The sequence below is a fragment of the Zonotrichia albicollis genome, chromosome 3, assembly GCF_047830755.1.
Source record: "Zonotrichia albicollis isolate bZonAlb1 chromosome 3, bZonAlb1.hap1, whole genome shotgun sequence".
Classification (NCBI taxonomy): Eukaryota; Metazoa; Chordata; class Aves; order Passeriformes; family Passerellidae; genus Zonotrichia; species Zonotrichia albicollis.
Window position 1 is genome coordinate 63,672,450 of NC_133821.1, and position 22,674 is coordinate 63,695,123.

Here is a 22,674-nt window from a genome sequence, read left to right on the forward strand (position 1 = left end):
ATCTCTGTCCTTCCCCTGCCTTCCTGCACAAACTCGTTCTCACCCTCAATAAGTTTTCCAGCCATACCTGTTACTCCATCTGCCTTTCAACCAATGCAGGAACCCAGCCCATGCCTCTTGGCTTCCCTACGCCCCTGCCATATACCCCTTCTTCCCTCCTTCTTCCCACCTCAACACACGCTAGTGCCTTAGACGCTCCTGCTCTTAGGAATCTGTGATGCCACTAAGCCCAGCCTTGGCCTTCTGCATCCTGAGCACAGAGTGTGAGACCAGCATCTGCCTTGGTGCCTGGCCATGGCTCGTCACTGCCTGCTGGGTGGCTCGGCAGTAGCTGCTCGTGGGCAGCTGCTGTCACACAGCTTCACCTGCACTGCTGCACGGGCATGCACCTCTGCCTTGCAGTGGAGTATGTGCTGTTTAGAAGACTCAGGGCAATGCGCTTCCAGTAAAACTGGACAGACAGACAGTGTTGGGTGCAGCAGTAAGACTATTCTCTCCTTAGTCTGCTACTGCTTTCTGTAATACAACAAAAAAGATTAGGAGGTTCCGTCCTCTAGAGCTATTTGTTAAAGGAGTTTGCATGTACAATGTAAAGAAATAACGAAATAAAGATAATAACAATATCTGTGAGATAAATTGTTTGAACCATATTGCAGATAGTTGCAATCACCATGTGATAGACCAAAGTTTGACCTTTGGCCACCTCACCTACACAACACCCAATAAATCTAGTCCCTCAGTAACCACTTCCAAGATTTCAGATTTCCGAATAGCATCAAAGAGTCACCACTTGAAAAAGAAACCAAGAAATAGTGGGGTTTTTTTTATTTTCCCAAATGTGAAATTTCTTTCCCCAAATATACTGGCCCAAAGCCCAGGACAAGCAATATTTGGTCCTGGACCAGTGACAGATTCAGAGTCCAATGTTTTCTGGTTGGAAAAAGGATACTTTGGCTATCATGAAGCCAAAAATATCCCTCTGTGAAAGCCTTAGTACTAGTCCTGGGAGATTGCCAGATGTTAGAATTTAACATAAAGTATTTTATGTACTGATAAACTTTTCAAGTTAGTTAAAGAGATTTAGGAAACATACTGATACAAATTATTTTCTCCCTTCTCTCCTTCGAGTATGGAAAGAGTTCACTTTTCAGGGAGAGGAATACTATTTTCCATATGAGTAATCTCATTTAAACCATTGGTAAAATACATCTTTTAAAAAAATCTCTCTGTAGTGATTTTTTGCTAGGAATACAGGAGGCTCAATGACTTTACAATCACTTTTTCAGCATGATCTGCAAAAACAGTCAAATATTCATTCATGCAAATTAAATCTTGGTAACCCCTGTAAAAATCTGTGTGTGTTTGTGTTTAATTTTAAAGATAATTTTAAGAGACAACAATATATTTCTTTGCCTAGATAAACCTTTTTTCAAATAGTAGCTTAAGAAATTCTAGAGCAGGTGATTCAACTGGCAAATAAACTGAGAAAAATATGTAGAAAAATTACTTTGCATAACACTGTGATTAATGAGTGCTCCTTGTCTAGGATATATCTGTATGTATATTCCAAGTTGTTAGTAGCATGTTTTCTCTAAGGATTTCATGACAAAAGTAAGGACTGGAGGGTTTGCTCAGCTGTGGCTGAGTGCACAGAACCAGGAGATGGTCTGGTCTTTGCTGATTGTCTTGTATTTTAAAAGCCTGCTAAGGGTCAAGCAGTGCCTGCTGGCAGGAGCAGACTGGGAAGTTTGGGCATGGCACAGAATGAACAAGAAAGCCTGGCTAAGGAATCCCAGCAAAAGGAGAGAGTTGATTTATGTGACATTGCACTTGGCATGTGTTTAATGATATCTGCATGCATGAAAAGCGTTAAAAGTAGTTACGTTGAATTAAAAAAGTTAAAGAAAATGAAACACATGGCGATGCTGTTCCATTTGGCAACATGGCACTGGTTTTACACAGTTTTGCTATGCTGTATGTACTGTGTCAGGTCCCTACCCTGTTCTTGTTTCAAGTCCAAGTGACCAAGATTTTGTGTGTCATGTTAAAGTATTAAGGATGGGAGCTGCAAGACAGCAGCTTGGAGCAGCAGGAGCTGAGATGAAAGAGAGACAGACAGCTCAGAGGGAGGCAATTGAAGAAGCCTCCAAAAGCAGAGAGGAACCAGGACAGGGAGTCAATCAGGGTAACAACTGATAGATGCTGAAAGGGCCAAGATGTCTCAGAGCTGTAAACTTGAAGGATTAGATTGGCTTTCGTACCAGATTTTTTGTTATTTCTCTATACATGTTTGCTCATCTTAGGCAAGCACCCAGGAATGGAACTGAGGAATGTGATGTGGTTCTTCATTCCTCCATAGCTACCCTATGTGACCTTGAGTGAGGCATGCTGTCTCCATCTTGCCCTTCTTCAAAATGAGGATAGGATATCCTGCTCCGACATATCAGGGCTGCTGTGAGGGTATGTTTAGTAACACTTTTGAGGTGCTGAAGTGCTTCAGTGATTGGCACTCTGGAAATTCTATAGATAAACACCTATATATAATCTCCCTGACACCAGTACAGTCATAGGGTGAGATCAGATTGACACTGCTATTTCAATATATAGTATATACTGCATGTGTCTGAAGAAACAAGAACAACGCTGTCAACGTCAGGTATGTGTAGATAAAGTGATAGAAATCCTCTTAAGTCAGGAATGCCATGTTCACTGTGGTTTTTCCAGAAAAAAAGGAAAAGAAGGGGTAACATTAAAGAGGAAGTGTTGATTTTCTTTTCAAAGAACTCCACACTCTCATATTGATTGAAAATGGTTATCTTTGGCTCTTGTGTGTTTTGTGGCATTATTAGGTATTGGTCTTCGTTTAGATCATATAATACTTCTTCCTCCCTGCAACCTACCATAACAATTAGTGAGCCGTCTGTGGCTGCCTTGGAGTGCATCCTGTGCATCAGCATGTCTCATTTAATAGTCATAATTTCTCATTTGTAAGAGGAAAAGTGCTACCAGCACTTTCAGTCTCATAAGGGCTCAGACTCACTCAATGATTCCAATTTATTATGCACCCAGCTCTGATATCCTGCTGCTCTCTTTATGGATTAGGCTGCCTTGGTAGAAGGTATCATCCTTCAGACAACACATAAATACTCTCTTGCCAGCTGTTCCTTTCTCAGAAGTTTCTCAAGGAGTAAATCATAATCATGCCTCTATTTTACTAGTTCCTGATCTGGTTTTTCCATGGTACTCTGCTAGGAGCATGCAGAAAAATGACCTTTATTGCTACTGTTACTCTATAAATGGCACTGACTGCAACTGTAGGGATTTTTAGGCCTATTAGTATTGGTTCCCAGGATGAACACACTAGTAGTGATTTTAAATTTAGAGGAATAGGCATAGGTCAGTTTGCTGCCGGTTTCTGTTTTCTTTATGTCAAGGTGCTGCACAAACCCCTGAGAGGGAAGAAAGAGTGGCAGACAGACTGTTCCACTCATTCTGACATGGAGCAGCTGTTTAACATCATAATCTTGTTGTGAGTTCACAAGAAAAAGGGGAAGGATAACATCCTGCTGATGGAAGCTGTATTTTATAGGCAAATTTTAAAAGAAAGCAGAGGCAGACAGAAAAAGCAACAGTTTGCACAGAAGGGTGCAAAGAAGGGGAGCACTGCCAAATTTACACCAGCCTAAGTCTCAGGCACAGAGGTAGTGTGCCGCAGGGTAGTTTCCCTAGCAGATGTTGAAGCAGCTGTCCTTGCCAGGGCAGAGGCTTTGACATGGACACAGCTTTGGGTGGCAGATGTAGCCCTCCAGGTCCTGGGCTGCACAAGTTCTGCAGCCTCCTTGTTGCAGGACACACCAGCACTCCCAGGAGGCTCCCAGTCCATCAGTTAAAATGTTGGTGGACATCAAAACTGCAAGGCCTCCTTTCTTTTCACTGGACTTTTGCTGATTCTTAAGAACATGGGCTGAATGTCATGATGGAGACCTCAGAGGTGCACGGTATTTTGCTGTGCTGAAATGTCCTATGCCTTGTAGTTTTCAGTCTGGTTAAACTGAGTAATCAATCACAGTCTGTTTGTTGAAGTGAATTATAATCACAACTTTTGTGACCCTCAGTTTAACAATTCCTACAGAACTTCTGTGAGCTACCCTGGGCATCTGAGATGCCTCTGTAGACTGAGCTTCTTGTCATAAAGGTAGTTCTGGACAGTCAGTGCAGATCAGGAGTTTGACTTGGGAAGACATCACTACCCTGAGGATACAATACATAAAGCAGTCAATTTAGCATCTTTTGAAAAGTTTTAAGATTCTATTTAAAACACAGTTAAAGAAGGGAGAGAAGGCCAAGTAAGGTACTGTTGAAACCAGTGTTAAAAAAAGCAGCACTTACTGGTTGAAAGATAAAATATATAATCAGACTTTCATGAATGAGCACTTAATTGCCTAAAGACTATTACAGAACTCATTGTTAATGTACCTAATTTGCATAAATTTTTTTCCAAGTGACTGTTGCAGAACACACCTACAACGGGGAAGCACAGTCCTCCATCAAAGCTCAGTTTCCCAAGCCAGCACTTCAGCTGTGGAGCATATTTGTAATGTGATTTCCTGGTCTCAAATTTCATTAGGCACCTATATACCATGTGGGGGGTGATACATATTTTCATAATATCTTTTAAAGAGTTATTAATGAGCAGAGTTTCTCTCAGGACACTGTGACTAGTGGCTCTAGAAATTAATCCACCTGCAAGATCCTAGGATGGCTTGCTTTATAGTGTGTGCTAATTCAGCTTCACTCAGAGGTTGCTTCTTTGGAGTTAGTCTCCAGAGTGTCTTGTGGGTCAGATTCTCCATATGATAATCTTCCTGCACATTTCATTCAGGCTCTGTGCATTGTGCTGGTTTCTCTGTTTTCTAGCAGTTGGAGATTTGGCAACTGTATTTCTTCACCGCTTGTTGGTGGTGGGTCCTTCGGAAGCAATGCCATGTGGTAGACACAGAATAAGAAGAAGTTGAAGCTTTCTACTCTGCTCAGAGCAGCACTTCCTAGCAAAAAGATTTATCAGAGCTGGCTTTTCAGCAGCAGGGGCCGGCAGTGAGGGGTCTGAGCAGAGCAATGCTGTGGCTGGGTAAAGGGGGCTTATGGTCAACCCTTCAGCCCACAAAGTGGTCTTGGCATATGAGAGATTATTTACCCTTCAGAGAGGAGTAAATAATGGGTCTGAGGTTGCTGTCTAGGCGCTCCAGAGGAAAAAAGGATTTGTGGCTGTGAGGACACCTTGCAGACAGCACCGCAGTCACAACTGGAGAAGTTGACAGGGTGCATTTTCTTGCAAGTAGATGCAGTTACTAGCCCTGAAAAAGCTCAGTCTAGCAAGTCCTGCTAATGCTACATGGTTTGATATCTCCCCCACTGCTGCCTGGGCCGTGCTGGGGGCTGGTGACTACCCTGAGCCTGCAGTCACCACAGACAACAGGTGCAGAAAGGGTTGCCTTCCTGGGACAGTGGGAATGATGCTCCCTGGTGTTGCCACAACAGTGCTCAGCACAAGTCTCTTGTGTCAGCACAGTCATACAGGCAAAACCATCTCACAGGGGCACCTGGTCTCAGTGGGAGAAGAATAGGATGTCCAGGTAAAAATACAGTTCTACTTGTAACTACTTAGTCCATATTAAAAAACCTTATCAATATAACATTAATTAATATTGCTAGCATAGTTTACTACTATTGTAATATTATACTAGTCATTATACTCTAATTATATATTTGTTCTTTTCGTAAAAACTTTTAATGGTGCAAAATGGCAGCTACTGGAAAGCTGTTAGAGCAGCTAATCATCCTTACTGTTTAAATCTCCTTGTTGTTTGAACTTCCTCATTCCTCAGTCTTCTCTGAAGTAAGCAAGCCCCAGGAGATACTTTGGCAAACAAGTTGAGAAATGTGGTTTTGTCCCCCCGCGTGCCAGTCGGTAAAAGGGATCAGTCCCAGAGGTACCAGTCAGGTATGTTTGATCGGCACAGCGTGATCTTTAGGCAGGTCAGGGAAATATCAATGCTATTTTCTCTCTAAGCCTCAGATTCCCACTGGCCTATTTATTCAGAATTCAGGTGGCAAAAACATTAGAGGATATGAAATCTTAGGCCCCCTGCAGAATACCCAGCCCTGACAGATCCCACTGCAAGCACATTTGACCCCTGACCATCTCCACTATGCTTCAGTATAGATTTTTATTGACACTGTTGGATAGAAGGCACCCCAGACTACAGAATTTCATGTTTTTTAAATCAAGGTTTTTGGAGGAGCTGAAATGTAGAGAAAGGAAATTTTATCTTGGTTGTGGTTTGGTAAAGGATCTGAAGCAGCATTTTAGAGTGGCACTTTCACAAAAGCATTTCAAACCAAAGTTCATACTCCAAATTTGTAAAACTGCAGTGTTTGCATGTAGCATTGACATTCGCTCTAACAGACTGAGATTAAAGTTACATATCTGATTTTCTCCTTAGACTTCTAATTCCACTGTACTTTTAACGGGATTTTGTACACAAACTTTTTAGTGGCACAGCTCATTATCTGCTTTTCCTTCTGCTCTTTTCTTACCTTTAGAAAAGAGCAGAAGTGAGAATTTAGGAAAATAATAATCTATTTTATTATATAACCACAAGAATTGGGAAGAGGGAAAGGAGAAAATTATTTGAGATTAAGGCTTGATTGCTGAAATTATTTTAACTACTTTTTAATTGGCAAGCTGTTGAGTTGTTATCATCAATGAAGAACTCATCAACAAGCAGTATCAAAAGCAGTAAACATTTACATGGAGCAACTGAGCTCACAAGCTCTGTAACAATCATCCGAAAAGTACAGAGTTAAAACTAAGTGACTGGATTACAAGAATACATTGTACAAGGAGTATCAAGGGTGGAGTTTGGTATTAATAGTTGTTTTTTTCTTCTGTTTTTTTCTCTGAATAAGTTATGGGGGCAGGGCAGGAGACATCTGCACAGCCTCCAGCTGCTCTGCTTTGGGGGCTCTGCAGAGTGAGGCACTGATCTCTCTTTTCCTGGAGACCTTTTCCATACAGACACAAGATGTGCAGGTGAATCTCCAGGGCTTGCTTTGCTGTCAGTCCCTGATCATGGATTCTGAAGGTCCTCTGCAGCTCATAGACCTCTAATCTAATGGTGGGCACCTTTATAGCAGACCGCACTGCTATAAAACACCTCTGCATTCCCTTGATGCTGATTTATACTGTTTAAAGGGATCGGGGTAGAACAAGTTGTTAGAAGATGAAGAAATTGAAAGCTCCCCTAACTGCTGTATTATCTACCTGACATTCTCTAAATGCTAGTCATTAATTACCAATGCCTTGAAAATCAGAGCAGGTATCCAATTCAATTAGGTTACATCTCTCAGCAGGAGCATTTCCATTATCTTACCATTTTCCATTCAAACCATTCTTCTTTGCAGTTTTTAAGGGCTTAGACCCCACTGTGTTGCTTCTCAGATGAACCTGTAATCCACACAAAGATATTTCTACTCCATGCCTCTCCTGTCTGCACACAGGTGAATATCAGTCTGGGTTTACATTGTGATTATTGCAAACTTAGAAATCTGACCTCCAGCATCCCCCAGAACTACATGATGGCAGAATGTGGCCAGTGTATGCCATAACTTTCCTTTCCAGTTGGTGATGAAGTACCTGGGGAAGGACTGAACTTGCATTAGGACTTAGGCTGCCCTTGCAATCCTTACACTTCCAGGCCTTCTTGTGGAGAAGAGTTCACAGTCAGTCTTACCAAACCCTAGAGCTAACCTCTCAATTGAAGTAATTCCCTTTAGATGCCAGCAAAAACTTGGCCCCATGGAGGCAAGGCATGGTATGTGTCTGGAGTCACCACTAATGCTGGTCTAAAGTGAGCTGTATATTCAGAAATTATGGGGTTTATTTCCTGGCACGTTTATTCTTTACTTATGTATATTTTCATGCTTGCCAGCACTCTGAAATGTAGACATTGAGTGTTGGGGGCAGGCTGGATGCAGTTTTTCATGCTGCTGACATTAATTGGATGAACAGGCCTTCTCAGAAGGGGCAGTATAGGAAATGTGTATGGGAAAATAACAAAATAAGGAGTTTCACAGCTAAATAAAGACAAGTGGCTGAAAATGGTTTTTACAGCTTTGCCTTTCATATGATTCATTTAGGAATCTGAAACTGTTTTGTGCAACTGAAAAATTAAGATTCACAACACCTTTCTGAATGTAATTGCTTCTGTCTTACAGATGGAGAAACAGAGGTATTGATGCTATCATTTGAAAATATGTCCCCTGTTTTCAAGTCCCCAGATTAAGATACATTTAAACCTAATTCTCAGAAGCATTAAATACCTCCATTTATATTCATTCACTTGGCATTGTTTGTACTTAGTCTCTGAAAACCAGATGTGTTGCCTTCCAACTAGAATGGTCACAATAACTGAAGTGACATGGCAGAGATCACAGAGCAACTGCAGGGCCAGACTGGGGTTGGGACCTGGGTTCCTTCATGACACATTTCCTTTTTACTCACTGAGTATCTGCCTTGGATTCCTGAGCAAAAGCATGTTCTGGTCATTCAGTTTTCCTCTGCTCTCTCAAACAATTGGACATTACAGAGATGATACTGGTTGGGTTATTGATCAGTTTTATAGCTACTTTACCTTGTCTTTCAAGCCATCAAGAATTGTCTTCAGGTTTCCGCAATTAAGTTTCTTGTTATAGAATTGAAATGAAAATATAGAGAACCATTTGTATCACCTGATTTTCCCAATTGTTTTGGTTTTTTTCCAGCACACAACAGTTTTGCCCTTTGTATTAATCGAGATGAGAACAACACATCATCAGTATCCCAGCAGGAGCTGTGGACTGGCTGCAGTGTGCACCTTCGCTGTTGGCTATATTTTATGGTAAGGGCTGTACATGCTGTGTTTTCACATTGTATTGGGGGTTTTGTACTGCTAAATTTGGGCACATATTTCATTATGGATATAATCGCTAACAGATTCACGCTGCATGCCTCGTTTGGTCCAAGACCTGGGCTTTGTCTGGTTTCCCCAGATGCTTATATTTTTAGAAAGTATATGCCAAACCTCACACAACAGGAATTTGTTGAACAATCCCATGTAAGCAGTGGTCTTTCCAAGGGTACATTTTTCAATTTTTTTTCAAGCTAAATGTTTTTCTTGGACCTTAGTTTTATTGCTTGGGGTTTTTGTTCTATCAAATAAAATTGAGACTAGGCAAATGATTTCCTGCATCAGTATTTAAGCATCAAGAGAAAAGATAGAACACTATCTTTTTTCTTTACTGATTCATAAATTCTTTCTGTAAAATTGATTACAGAAAAAGTCATTAATCCAAACACTCTAAAGTTTGTTTTAAGAAATGCAAATGTTGGTGAGAAATTAAACTAAAACAGAAATAATCTTTCTTATACAACATTAAATTAAGTCTTTGGGCAGTTTCTAATCAAGCACCTGACTTGCATGGCAGAGTTAATATACTTTGGTCACCCTAGTATTTATTTTTCACTAAACCTTTGTTTCTCCTTTGATGCCATCTATTCCTTATCCTTTCTGCATTTCATGACCCCCAGTTCATACTCTTTGTTTTTACTTCACAACATCCTTCTCTCAGCTAAGAAGGTATTTTCCAAAATTTCCACCAACCAAGAGAGATGAAACTAATGTGAGAGTAACATGGTCTCAAGGCAGTACTATAACACTGCTTCAACTATGCAAGTTGTCCCTTTGATCCAGCTAAGAGAGGTCATTATTCGTACATATCCACACACACTCAGTAATCACACAATGCTATTAATCCAGCTGAAGTAGGATGTTGTGTCCCAGGGCAACAGCCACATACATTCTGCCATTTGCTTTTGTAAACATGCATACCCTTCTTAAAAAAGAATAATATTTGTAATTGTAAGATAAGGGCCGCCTCATGCGAAAAGGCCTATGATTATTCCCTCAGGAAAAAGTAATTATGTTCTTTACCCATATACAGTAATGCTTAAATGTGATAGTTCTTGACCTTCCTCTAATGGTGCCTGGAGACAGATTGGCAGGTACCTATGGCTTGACCATCTCTGGCAACTCCTAAAATCATCTAAGTAGACACATGCAATAGTATTTAATAAGAATTTAAAATTTAAACCATCCAGTCTTACAAGTGAAACAAAACCAGATGCGTCTTAAAATCTTTTAAGAATCTGTTACAGTATCAGTGTGATACTCATGTAGTTTGATCCTACCTACTACAGTGCATCTGTATCCTGCAGCTACAAGGTTAAAGAAAATTGTAGACAAGTAAAGCAGGAGAAGCAGATTCTGCATTAAATAATTACTGCATTAATAATTACCCAGGCACAGACTATGGTTATCTCCCTTTGCTTTTGCTGTTTATTGGTTTTGCCTACACATGTATTATTTTCAAAACAAATAGGGCTACTCTCAATTGATTCGCCTTCTTCCAAGTTGTCATTTCTCTTTAAATGAGATGAGACAATCTTAAAAGTTCATCCTGCTAAATTATGCACATACAACCCATTTCTCCTTCTACTGTTATGGAAGGAGGCCTTTGCAGGTTAGTGGAGGCAGACAAAAGCTACACTGTGCCATCACTTGAATGTTCTGCATATCTTCAGCCTGCAGGTGCTATTGAAGAATCTATACAAGATGTGCTTGAGGCTGCAAGCCAAATCTTGGTCCCATTACATCAATATGATATATCGTATTCACAGGTTGGAAAAATCTACCAGAAAGTATGAAAAGTGAGGAGTTAGTCATCCCTCTCTTCAGGGTATGGCTACTTTTCACAGCTCAAGTCCACTGTCTTCCTGTTGCCAAGTGACCACATTACAGTAGAGACCTTAACCACTCAGAGGGCTTGGAATTGCTGAATTCAAATTTGTTGTCCTTGTTGGCAGCACCCTCAAGGTTAGCGCAGTGTATTAAAATGAGACTATACCTGCACATGACCTAGTTCCATACAGTCTGGTGGAACTTACTTCCTTTGTACCTGGGGTTGACCATGGGTCCTGTTCTGAGCCTTAGTTTGTGGTTTATGTATTTTTAACTAGAATTTAGAGATCTGCCGCTTGAGAATTTGTTCTTTTGCCTATTCCATTTTTCCCTAAGCAGAAGTATTTTCACTGCATCTCTCAGAATAAAGTGAAGACAGTTGCTAATCAGATGTTCTCTATGTTTTGTTCTTGAATTTTGAATTCTCTTCCCATCTCAGCTGAAACTTTCTTACCATCCTACATGTTTTATGTATTGTGTTGCACTTTTTACAGGAAAGGAATATACAGGAGGATGTTGTTTAGGTTTGATTCTGTGAATGCTTTTCTCAACTCCAAGTTAGAGGAAAGCTTGTTTTATTTTGTATGTTACTGAATCTGTCATGTATGAAGGAGGTGGTAGAATAGCAAGTGCTTTTTAATGTATAATTGGTAAATAAGAAAACTGGCAAACAATTCTGAATAGCATCACTGAAATTGGAAGAACATAGCTACATAACTTGAAATCTCCTGAGCATGATTCAGACTTGTTTTCTGAGAAACATCCTTTCTTTTTTTTTTTTTTTTTTTTTTTTTTTTTGCATTCTCTCCCTTCAGTCAAAGAGTTTTTGAGTGGGCACACTTAGCTTATGCAATGTCTGTGAGAGGGAGCTCACAAGGAACAGTGCCCAGGCAGAAGATCCGCAGACTTGCATTGCATGCTGCAGACCATACATGGACTTTCAGGACCGAGGCCATGGGATAAGATGGGAAAAGCCTATTGGCTTTATTTAGCATGGCTTGAAAAGGTCATAGTTTGTATTGAATTGTTAAATCTAGACAGTGCTAAGAAAACCAGAGCATTTGCCAGTACTACCAGAAAATTCTGCCAATGAGTGTATGGAGTTAGTTGTCAAGGAACAGAAAAGAGCCAAAAATGTGTTGCTCCTTGTAACAAGAATGACATCATGGTAACTAATATCAGAGCCTAATATGTCCCTAAAATAAACTGAGACAAATACCTTTATTTTAAATGGTTTTCCTTTTCCCTCTACTTTTGAGCACTTCAGGATGCCAAAAAAACAGACCCTAAGAATCTGACTCCACTGCTGTAGTCGTGCTGGGCTGCATGTTTGGGAGCAAAAGACTTGATCTGCTCTCTTATAACTATCTCAAATCCACTTGGAGCTGCCTCCACATGTGCCAAGCTTGGACTTGATTCACTCTTTCATTCTTTTATAAATCTATTTAAAGAGCTTTTAAACTTTGATTTGAAAATAAAATTTCTCTTGAAGTGACTTTAGGAGAGTTCCTTAGATTCGTTGAGGGAAAGCATTTAGATAGGGTAATTTGATGAATTCTTTTTGAACAAATTTAAGAAAGGAATGTACACTGAAGATTTGGAATGAATTTGAGATTGATTCTATCAGGCTTGCTGTAGGATTTCCACTAGGGATTCTCCATAGAAGGAGAGGAAGATCAGAAAGAGCAGATGTTGGCACAGACTGCTAGGACAAACCTTGACATTCAGAAGAGAGGGGTGGTGGGTTAGAGTGTGAAGCTTGGTGAGAATTGACAGTCATGTTGATAAAGAGGGACAGGATTGAGAAACCAGAAGGATTTTTGAGGTTGGTGGTGGCAATGGAGCGGGAGAGACACGATATGTCTTTGCTAAGCTGTGCTGAGGGTTTGTATGTAGGAAGGGCATCATGCATGCCTTTGGAAGTGAGCACTGGGGATAAAAGTTCTATAAAGACCAGACGAGTCCCTGGTTAGAGAAAAAAAAAAAGTTAAATGTCCTGGGGGCAAGTAAAAGAAATGAACTAAAATCATGGGTTAAAAGAGAAGTGGATGAGGAAACATACAGCTTACAGGTCGGCGGCTTCAAAGCTGAAATTGTGAAACTAAGTGGGGAATGCTGGGAGAGGGAGAGAGAAACAGGCTTTGAAAGCAGAGTGGAAGGCTGATGTAGAAGTGGATGGTAGATGAGACAACACAGAGGAGGAGAAGAGAGTTGGAGCTGGAGCGGCCCCAAAGAGGAAAGAGTAGGAAGAAACAGAAGCAGAAGAAATAGGCCAGGGGAAGATTAGCATCCCTTGTACCTGACCCAGAAGATGGATGGGAGGGCAGAATACTTTCAGCAAGAGAAGGCTGTATGGATCCCCAGCCTGTTAGGTCTCACATAGCCATTTTGAACTGTTACTTTCTGGCTTGCCTCCACCTCCACATCCTCAAATGTTTCAGTCAAAGCAACAGCACAATCACAGATGACATGCATGGGTAATATGTTCTCACTTCCTTGTGCAGCTCCTTCAAATATAGCTCAAGAAGGCATAGCAACCATTACTATATTTAAAATGAAAAATTATTTATCAAAATAGATGACTTCCAGAGATGACAGCGCTTTGCAGTGAATCTGCTAAATTTCTGTCATTGTAGCTACCTGTACATAAACACAAATTTCTGCTAAGCTTTTTTCCTCCCAGAGGATGCCAGCACCATGTCATGCTGAGTACATTCTGCATGTGACATTATTTTCAGCTGCAGGTTCTCAGGTCTTGTTGCATAAGCCACTCCATACCAGTAGCACAGTCCTGTGACCCACGTATTGTTCTCCACTCAGATGAATGGATAAGAATCCAGCAATAAGAAAATGGAACAAGAGGGGATGATTGCTGTTATTTTCTAAATGATGACTGTTTTTGAATTTTCTTTTTAGTCTTTAAAATTCCTAAACTATGTACATTCCTGGTGTAGGTGTATTAGGTCTGGCTGGCTGTTAATATAAGAAGCCCAACATTTTAATATAGCTGAGATCTTAAGAAATTTGATTCGATGCAGAACAAACTCTCCTGTGGTTTTAGGGGGAATTTTGAAGATGTGTCTCACATCAGCCAGTATTAGAAATCAAAAGCAGAACAAGTTTAGTGTGGGTCATTGTGCTCCTGTCCCTGAAAGCACAAGATTGGACCTGCACTACAACCACAAATTATTTGTTTATTTGTTTTGAATGTCTCAGCTGCTGTAAGCCCATCACCTTGTTTGGAAGCCATTCCATATTTTAATTGCTCTGGGTAAAGTTATCACTCTTGGTGGAAAAGGAAGAGAGTGATGCTGGAAAAGATCATGAAATAAAGTTGTAGAAAATGCCCATGTTCTGTTTGCTAAAGAGTAGCCACTGGGAACTCATCTACGATTTGTCTGGAACCAAGGATTCAGCCTTCCTTTGTGCCAGCCACTGGAAATATGAAGAGTACTGAAGATCTGGGAGAGGATTTGCTGCTGCAAGTAACCAGAAAGGAGCTGCTGTTCGTAGATGAGAGTTGTCACGTACCCACGCTCCAGGTAGAGCTAATGTCAGATGCTTCAGGAGAGCTTAGCAGACCATTATGAAACAACCAGCCTTCAAGGGGGAGTTTTCTTCCAAAACTTATGTCAAAATGTAGGTGCTTAGATCCTTTGGTCTTGGTGGTTTATATACCTTGTACTCTTTTAAATTTAGGCATAATTGTGCACATTCTTATTGCTTGTACAATCTCCTGATTTCAGAAACTGGCTAGAAATGTGTGATAGAGCTTAGAGAAGATGAGTGGACTAAATAGGCTTCCAGACTTTCATACTTCAAAACTTCTTTGAATATCTCTATTTCAGTGATCTGTCACTGAAAGGCAGGGTAGAGCATTCCAGAGATTGATTAGGTATCATTCAGAAAGATATTTCCATTATCAGATTTTAATTTCTTGTCTCTGAGTTGCATTAAGGCAATTCTTCTGTCATGAGGAAGAAAATTGGAAGCTCTTCACCCATTTTATGTCATGCATTCTGTGTCCTTTCATTTGCTGCTCTTGAGACGTTACATAGCCCCTCATCTAGCAGCCCCTTTTTTCAGAACTTATAGTGCTGGTTGTTGATGATGACAGATTATGTGAGGGAGTCCAGCTGGGCATGAAATGGGTGAAGACTCTGAGAGTCCATACCACAAGCTACTGCTGAGCTATGATAACTGAGAGCAGCCACCATGAAGGAGCAACCATCTTCTGCAACATTTCCCATTACAAAATCAGTGAGGTGTCATGGTTATTATCTGCCATTATACTCACTTGTTGAGCTTGATTCTGCCAGGCCTAAGGTCTTACACGTGCTGTTGTAACAGCTGTATCATTTAAACTGACAGAGTACACATAAACCACAAGGTTCCAACAAATTTTTGTGCTTAGTTTTCCTCATTAACAAAAGATCTGTATGCAAAGAATAAATGTAAATGGATGTTCCCTGAATAGTTTTCATTGTCTCCTGATTACTTTGATAGGAGAGATATAAAACATCTACTGTAGTATAGGAGAAGTGAAAACTAGATACAAAGCCACATTTTTTGACAGATTTGTTAAAAACAAGCAATACTGTGCATTTTCAAATAGCTTTTTCTGATTTCTACACCAACTGGTTGAAAATTTTTAAAAACAACTACTTTTTTTTTAACAGACATTTTAATTTAAATACAATATGCGAATATTTTCATTCCTTCTTTATTTTACTGTTGCTAACAAATGGCTAGATGAACTCCATGACCTGTAACACATTCATCTTTGAAAATACACAGTTATGTCTACGTACAGCTGCTACTGTTCCAAATCAGAGGGAGGTCCAGGTTAATTTTATCTTCTCAGAGTAGCCAGTCCAGTTTTACTTCTCTTTTTTTCCTTTTCCTTTTTCTCCTCAGTTTATTTCATTTCTATCTAAACGACAACACATTTTTTACACCTGTTCAATAACAAAGTCTTCAATTTGATCTAGTTTTTGCACTCCTAAGTAAATCTTAATGCATGCTTCCTTGTGCTTAACTAATAATGAGGTTGGATAGGAGTAAAGGCTGCTGGAGTGGCAGCACTGAAGGCATTCATTAGCGTTGGCAATCAGCACTCTGGTGTGGAAGCTTTACGCGAATGGTTGATCAGCCCTTTATAGTGCAGCCTCCAGAATGCCTGTATTGCAGCAGGAGAAACCCACTAAGAAAGGCCACCAGGTGAGGTTTCCATGGCAGCAGTTGTCCCTTTGCTGCTCCCGTTTGTAGTACAGACAATGCTGGAGCAGTCAGTGTGTCACTGCTCAGTGAGAGAGGGCTAATATTACTCCACCCCAGCATAGCCAGCAGCGTGCTGTGGCTCATTTTTAGAAGGATCAGGTGGGTTTGTGACTGTTGTCTCCAGAGTAGTCCCTCTTGTGCTCAAAGCAGTTCTGACAGTGTGACCACTCCGAGGACAGGCAAACAACAGCTACACTGAGGGCACGAGCAGCATCACCATGCAGGGAGTGGGCTCCTGAGCTGGGCAGCAGGGAGCAGAGTATGGGAGCTGTCTGCAAAGCCTGAACTAACCAGGTATTGCTGACATGCAGGAGCTCATCACTGACTCATTGGTTGGATTTAGAAAATGCTTCCTCTTTCTAGCATAAATGTGATCTAGTAAAAGCCACTTCTACTTGGTTCATGAAGCTGGCTACGTAGATGCTGTTTTGAAGGTCCCTTGAAAAGTCCCTCTGTAAAGATACTGTATAATCCTGGGAAGTTTCATCACACCAGAGAGAATAAGTGCAGAAAGAGACTGGCTCTTTTCCAGTCTTTTTCCTTGGAGTTTGTTTTTCACAGAATGATCATTAGAAAAAAAAGCAAATGAAAACTGAAAAAAGTAAATGAAACTGAAAATTGTTAGGCGATAATAGACATTCCCTGGTAAGTGGACCTGGTAGCAGGGGACATCCCACTACCTTCTACCCAACTGTCTCATCTTTTGCTTTCATCAAAAGGAACAAGGTGTCCCCTGTTACCATGGGTTACGCAGGAACCCTTCATTTTTTCATAGATAATTTTATCTTGTCAGGTTAATTCTATCACAGAAGAATACTGGGGAAAATAACTGTAAAGTACAGAGATAATTTCCCATATGTGAACTGATTTGGAGAGAGGGGGTTTAATTGCATTTAGATCATGCAGATTAATTTACTGACACATGTAGTTTCCCAAGTGAAGTGTCCAACTGTTAAGGGTTGGGTTGTAATAAAAGCTTTTCCAAGGAGGAGAGAAGCTATGACAACCATGCACATTTCCAGGGTGATTGTTAAACAGGGATTCTGTACTCCCTGTGTGACAGAATTTTATGGTTACAGTTTTCTGTGACTTCTCTATCTCTGCCCTTTAGGAGCCTTTGACTGTTGATCTAGTGATCAAAAATCTTACTTAAGCAAATGAAAACATCAGTGAATCAAACCATGGAAATCCCCATGTATAACAGTCTGTGGTCACTCTAGCTGTGCTTCACTGTGAGCTTTTCACTCAAATTTTCAGGTCAGAAATGAAAAGATTTACATTCTTGAAGAGAGCCCAGCAAAGCCCCAGCTTGCCTTCACTGAGCGCTTTACCCAGTTCGCCTCTGAGATGTTTGCTCAGTTGTTTGCCAGTATTTGCTTTTCTTAACTTCCACCTACTGGAATGTATGGGCTCTCTCTGCTCCCTCTGACTTTACCACTCACTGCATCAGATCTCAACACAAAAGCAATCTCATCAGAGGATACAGGTGTCCAGTGCAGCCACACACAGCAAAACCACACACCTGGAGTGCTTCTTCAGGTTGCACTGCAGTAAAGCTGATAGTCTGTCTCTTGAGTTAGTGTACTGATAATGTCCTTTGTATGAATGCTGAAAATCTCTGTGTCACCAGCAAACCACCATCAATCCTTTTCCTTTAGCGTATATTAGCTGTGGGGCTGGGCACTACTTTTGAGGTGTGGTTTTGTTTGGTCTTTAAAAAGTATATTTATCTTACCTAGAGAAAAATTACTAGATTCCAAATTATAGCAGGTAGCTGAAAGGAAAGGAGGGCCAATCTAAAACACGCTTGATGAAGAAATTATTCTCTACAAGAGAATCTAAAACATATGCTTCTGGCAAACCCAAAAACTGATTACCATGTGTAGCGAGGAAAAGCAAAAGAAAAACGCAAATGTGTATGAAGTGAAAACAGGAGAACTGCAGAAAGCAGTGAGAGATGGTAGGAGAGCTGTAGAACCCTGAATGCTTTTAGGATAAAGAACCTGCTTGGAAGAGAGGCTGCTGCAGTTTCCATCTTTGGCACAAAACAGGGATTTCCTCAGAAATAGAAGTGAGCAAGGAAATACCTGCCTACATCAGAAATGAAAACAGGCCAACTGCGCATAATAAATTGAAAGCAAATCAGTAAGAATGTGGGAAATCAGTCATAGTTTCATCATTTGTGATGTCTATTCAGGATGGGTGTCATCCACATGCTCCAGTTCACCTGCAACTTGCAGGCCTTTCAAATAATTGCTTTTTGGGTTACAGTAGCTAAGCCTACAGACCAAGACACTTTCTTAAAACGGGGCTGTAAGAGTCAGTGCTTGTTATTTTTGTTTTGTTTCAGGGTGTGCTGGATTCACCATGTTACAGGAGTGTGGGTGTACCCGCTTCTTGAGCACCTCAGCCCAGGTGTCAAAATAATCTTTTTTGCCGCCGTTACCGTAGTAATTAACGTATTCTACTTGGTGGGAGAAGTCCTGAACAACTACATCTGGGATACGCAAAAATGTGAGTATTGTTTTAGGGATATTATCTCATGAAATACACCATCAGGACTTGAGTATGTTTCTCTAAAAGTGTAGAATGTTTTAAGCTGACTAAAACAAAGGAAAATGACAGAAGTTTCACTGAAACATCTTGCTTGCCTGCCCTTAAAAACAGACGGATGAACAGAATGTCTGCTGGAGAGCCTGATGAGCTATGAATATGTATTCTCTTTTATAACTTACAGTACTAATTTAAGAGCTCTTGGCAATTACCTGAGATGTTTACAGCCCACTTATTAGCTGATGAACCCATTAAATGCAGCTAGAATAAAGTATCATTCTGTACAAATGCCATTAATGGTAGGCATAGACTGAGAAATGAAAATATAGTCTTTTAGTATTTTCAGGTGTAAGGTATTTTCTCACCATATAAATTTACTCAGAGAAAATGAACAGGTTCTTGTCAGTGAAATAACAGGAATGAAAGATCACTTTAGTGCAGGGTAAACTTAACTGTGCAGACTCTACATCATCTATCCTGCCTAGGCCACCCATTGCTGAGGAGAGGAAAAGGGAAAATAAGAAACACAAGATTAAAAGTAGGTTCCTTTTATCTATGAAAGATGTTCTTCATTTATCAAATTGAATGAAATAAGCGAAAAACATTCATAATAGCTGCTGTGGCAAATCGCAGCTGGAGGGAAAGAAATTCACATGGTAGTTAATGGCACACACAACTCCCTTTAATAAGTCCTTCAATACAAGGTAGAATCCAATGCTAGAAGCTCAAAGCAGTTTTACTTTCTGTTTGCCCATATTAGCATCCAGGTGTAAAATACCTTTTTGTTTTTGCTCTAGAACCATCAATCACTGGTCATAGTGTTCAACATGGGTATTCAGTCCTCAGTTTGATGTCAAATTCACATTTATTTAACGTCTTTAAGTTAATTCGGGAAAGATGTTTCCAAAAAAGGCAGCTGCAAGGAATAATTTCACTTGACCTAAGTCCTGTATGAAGAATAATAGTATGGTAAAGAATCACATATTCTTAACAAGTCCATGAATAAGTAGATGGTGGAAAATCTTCTGCACTATTCCAAAGTATACATAACAAAATCCCTGCTCCTTGCAGCCTGCCACCCTAGAGGAGCTAACTTAGTTTCCTCATTCTCCCAACATCTTTCAAAGTTTACCCTGGCATTATTGTCCTCTCCATCATTTCCTTCACATAGATAAGGAATATTGATCCCAAGTCCTTTGTGGCTTAAGCACTTGCAAAACAGAAAATGCTGTGAGTCACGTGCTGGTTTGCTGAGCTTGAAACACTTTGCACAAACTTAACCCAAAGTGTGTGGCAGGAACACCACAAGCAGCAGAGATGTAAAATTGTGCCAGTCTGTCACCATGCAAGACCTGGGAAAATATTATGTGAAAACTGTACACTTAAAAGGTACTTTTGAGCAGTAAGACTGCAAATCAAAACAGTCTGCCATGAGAAGATTTCTGGGGTGAGAAGGGGTTGTTTTGGGTTTGGAGTTTTTTATTTGTCTCTGGAGATGCATTAAATAGAACCTCACTACTGACAAAATGATTTGCAGTTAGTTTTTCCAAGTTAAACCACAAACATGGTAGGGAAGGAAAAATTTGCCCTTTGTACAAGCCAGCGTCTGTCCACAATTTTGAGGATATCTGCATTCCTGCCAAACTATTTGATGCATCTGCAGTAGAGTGCTTCAGAAGAAAGGAAAGAGGTGCTTTCAAAAAGGCAAATAAAATAGCTTTTAAAATTATTGGAAAAGTTCCTTCTAGGAGAAAGCAGAAGACATAAGATTGGCTCTGGAGCAACATTGTAAACTGTCTGTAATCTTTTGGTCCCAGTCTCTTGTTTTGGTTGTTAAACTTTTGACCGTGGCTCTCCCATTACACCGGTGTGCCAGCAACACCCAGGGCCATTGTACTTGGGCTGCTGGCAACATGCAGACCCATTTGTCTTGGTGTTGTTCCTTTCAGCAAGGCAGCTCTGCAGTTGTGCTTTCTAACTGCAGATGAATCCTATTGTTTCCCATATTGGAATTCATTAACTATGTTTTTAAAGTGATTTATGGTGTACTTACCGCCTGTGCATATATTGCACTAGCAGGTGATCTTACTTGTGACTGCATTTTCCTCTCAGTATTCTCAAGGATTGCTTCTTTTTTGCCTTTGGTTATCATAAGTCTTTCTTTTCCAGCATGCAGCAGGTCTGAAAACCTCCAAAAAAAATATTTGTATTTGAGATGTCTGGCAGAGAGGGCTTAGTCAGAAGAACAATACTTTTGTCAGATACCAGTAGTAATTCATTGTCCAGGAACAGGCATATGAAATAGCTGAATGTTTCCATTGCCAGAAAAAACACAGTCTGCTGCCCAGCCCAGCATAGAAAAGAGACGAGTCCTGCAGTTAGAATAATTTCTTTAAGGAGCTGTGCACTCAACTCAGCCCTCCTGATATTACTGAAATAAATGGCCACTACAAGAAGAGAAAGGCACCCTCTCAGTAGTAATTGTTTATTCATTCTTGTACTTTTGAAAAAGGGAGATGTACCTGCAAATACTTAAAAATCCAATGCTGAAATGGAGAGGGGCTTCCAATTATTGAATTCTGAAACACAGTTATTAAAATTTTCTTTCAAACCAAGTTGTTTGCTTAGATTCAGCTATAGTAACATCTATTTTAGTTTGCTAGTAGGTAAGCAGAGCAGGTGAAAGAACTAAGTGTTCCCAGACCCCTGCAGCCATCAAAGGCTGGGTGTGCAGCAGGGGGTCAGGCTGATCTGAAAATGCGAGTGAGGGAGGGCGGATTGTGCAGTTCATTACTGGACAACCACTGCCATCAGGTGTGCAGCTGCTCTTTTCCTTCACAGCAGGTGAGGCAACACATGCAAGCAAGTTCAGGAGAAACAACATGGAAAAAGGGAAAAGAAAGATGAATGCAGTAGAAGAACCTCTCTAAGCAAACCCTTCACTGGGTTGTTTTTATTGAGAGATTTTTAGAAGCTGCTCTCCATATATTTTCAGGTATTGAAGAAGGAAGAGAAAAGCCGAAGTCAGAGTGAACCATAAGAGACAACACAGAGAATTGTTTACGGCTGCATGGAAGATTTCTCATCCCAACAGAGTTTGGCTTGGAGAGGAATCTTTTGGGAAGGATGACGTTTCATGGGCCCACTTCTCAGTGCAAGGATATTTTTGGATTTTCTATGGGGGGAAAATGATTTTAGCTAAATAATGTTAATGTTTCAAACTTCAATTTCTCCATGCTTGCATGTGACATACCCGTATAAGATGTATATTTATCTCCAAGGCATTCTCAACATGCATTTCTTGAATCAAATAAGTCATTTAACCATTAAGTCATTAGATCTTTTTACTTCTGCCAAGAAAAACAATGAGTCCATTCTCTGTACTGTTTGAAAAAAGTTTTACCAGATAGGTCTAATACAAGGAAACAAAACAGTCCAATATATTTCAAATTACAGCGTAGAAGTTAATTGCATGAATGTATCTAAAGAAGAGTTCAGTCTGACTGAAATATTTATGTAACACTATGTAACAGCTGCCTTAAATTTGTAATGTTAATAATTTTACCAGTCCAGTGAAATCTTACTTGCAGTGTTAAGATCTTAAGACCTAAATAAAGATTAAATTATCCTTGCATTTCTGTTATTTCATGCTGATTCTTGAAATTTTAGATGGATTGATGGCATTTGAATGATACATTTTCAGGTTTTCTGGTGTCAACTGTAGATGATGTAATTTCTACATGAGGATTTTCCTTCTTATTTTCATAGTAAAATAACAAATCCTGCATTTTCAAGTTGTAAGTTCTCATTAGGGGGGCTGGGCTGTTTGTGTCTAAAAGGGAAAGCATTTAAGTCTTACTTCAAGAAGGCACATAAGCAAATGTTTGAAGTTAAGCATATGCCTGTTTGTATAAGGAATTCAATTGCAAAATACTAGTGATTGTTTAAGTTTAACATGATTCTGTTTAATTATTAGACAATCAAGAAGTAACTCTAGTAGGCA

At 40.1% G+C, this 22,674-nt stretch overlaps 1 protein-coding gene across 2 annotated transcripts in view; it reads left to right on the forward strand.

Moving 5' to 3' along the window:
- AIG1 (androgen induced 1) overlaps positions 1 to 22,305 on the forward strand; it is a 123,171-nt gene extending 100,866 nt beyond the window's left edge. For both annotated transcript variants that reach the window (XM_074537662.1, XM_074537663.1), the window contains exons 4-6: positions 8,824 to 8,939; positions 18,469 to 18,632; positions 21,667 to 22,305. In XM_074537662.1, the coding sequence (XP_074393763.1) occupies positions 8,824 to 8,939; positions 18,469 to 18,632; positions 21,667 to 21,704 (318 nt within the window). In that variant the 3' untranslated portion in view covers positions 21,705 to 22,305. The remainder of the gene's footprint in view (positions 1 to 8,823; positions 8,940 to 18,468; positions 18,633 to 21,666) is intronic.
- Positions 22,306 to 22,674: the final 369 nt, after the last annotated feature.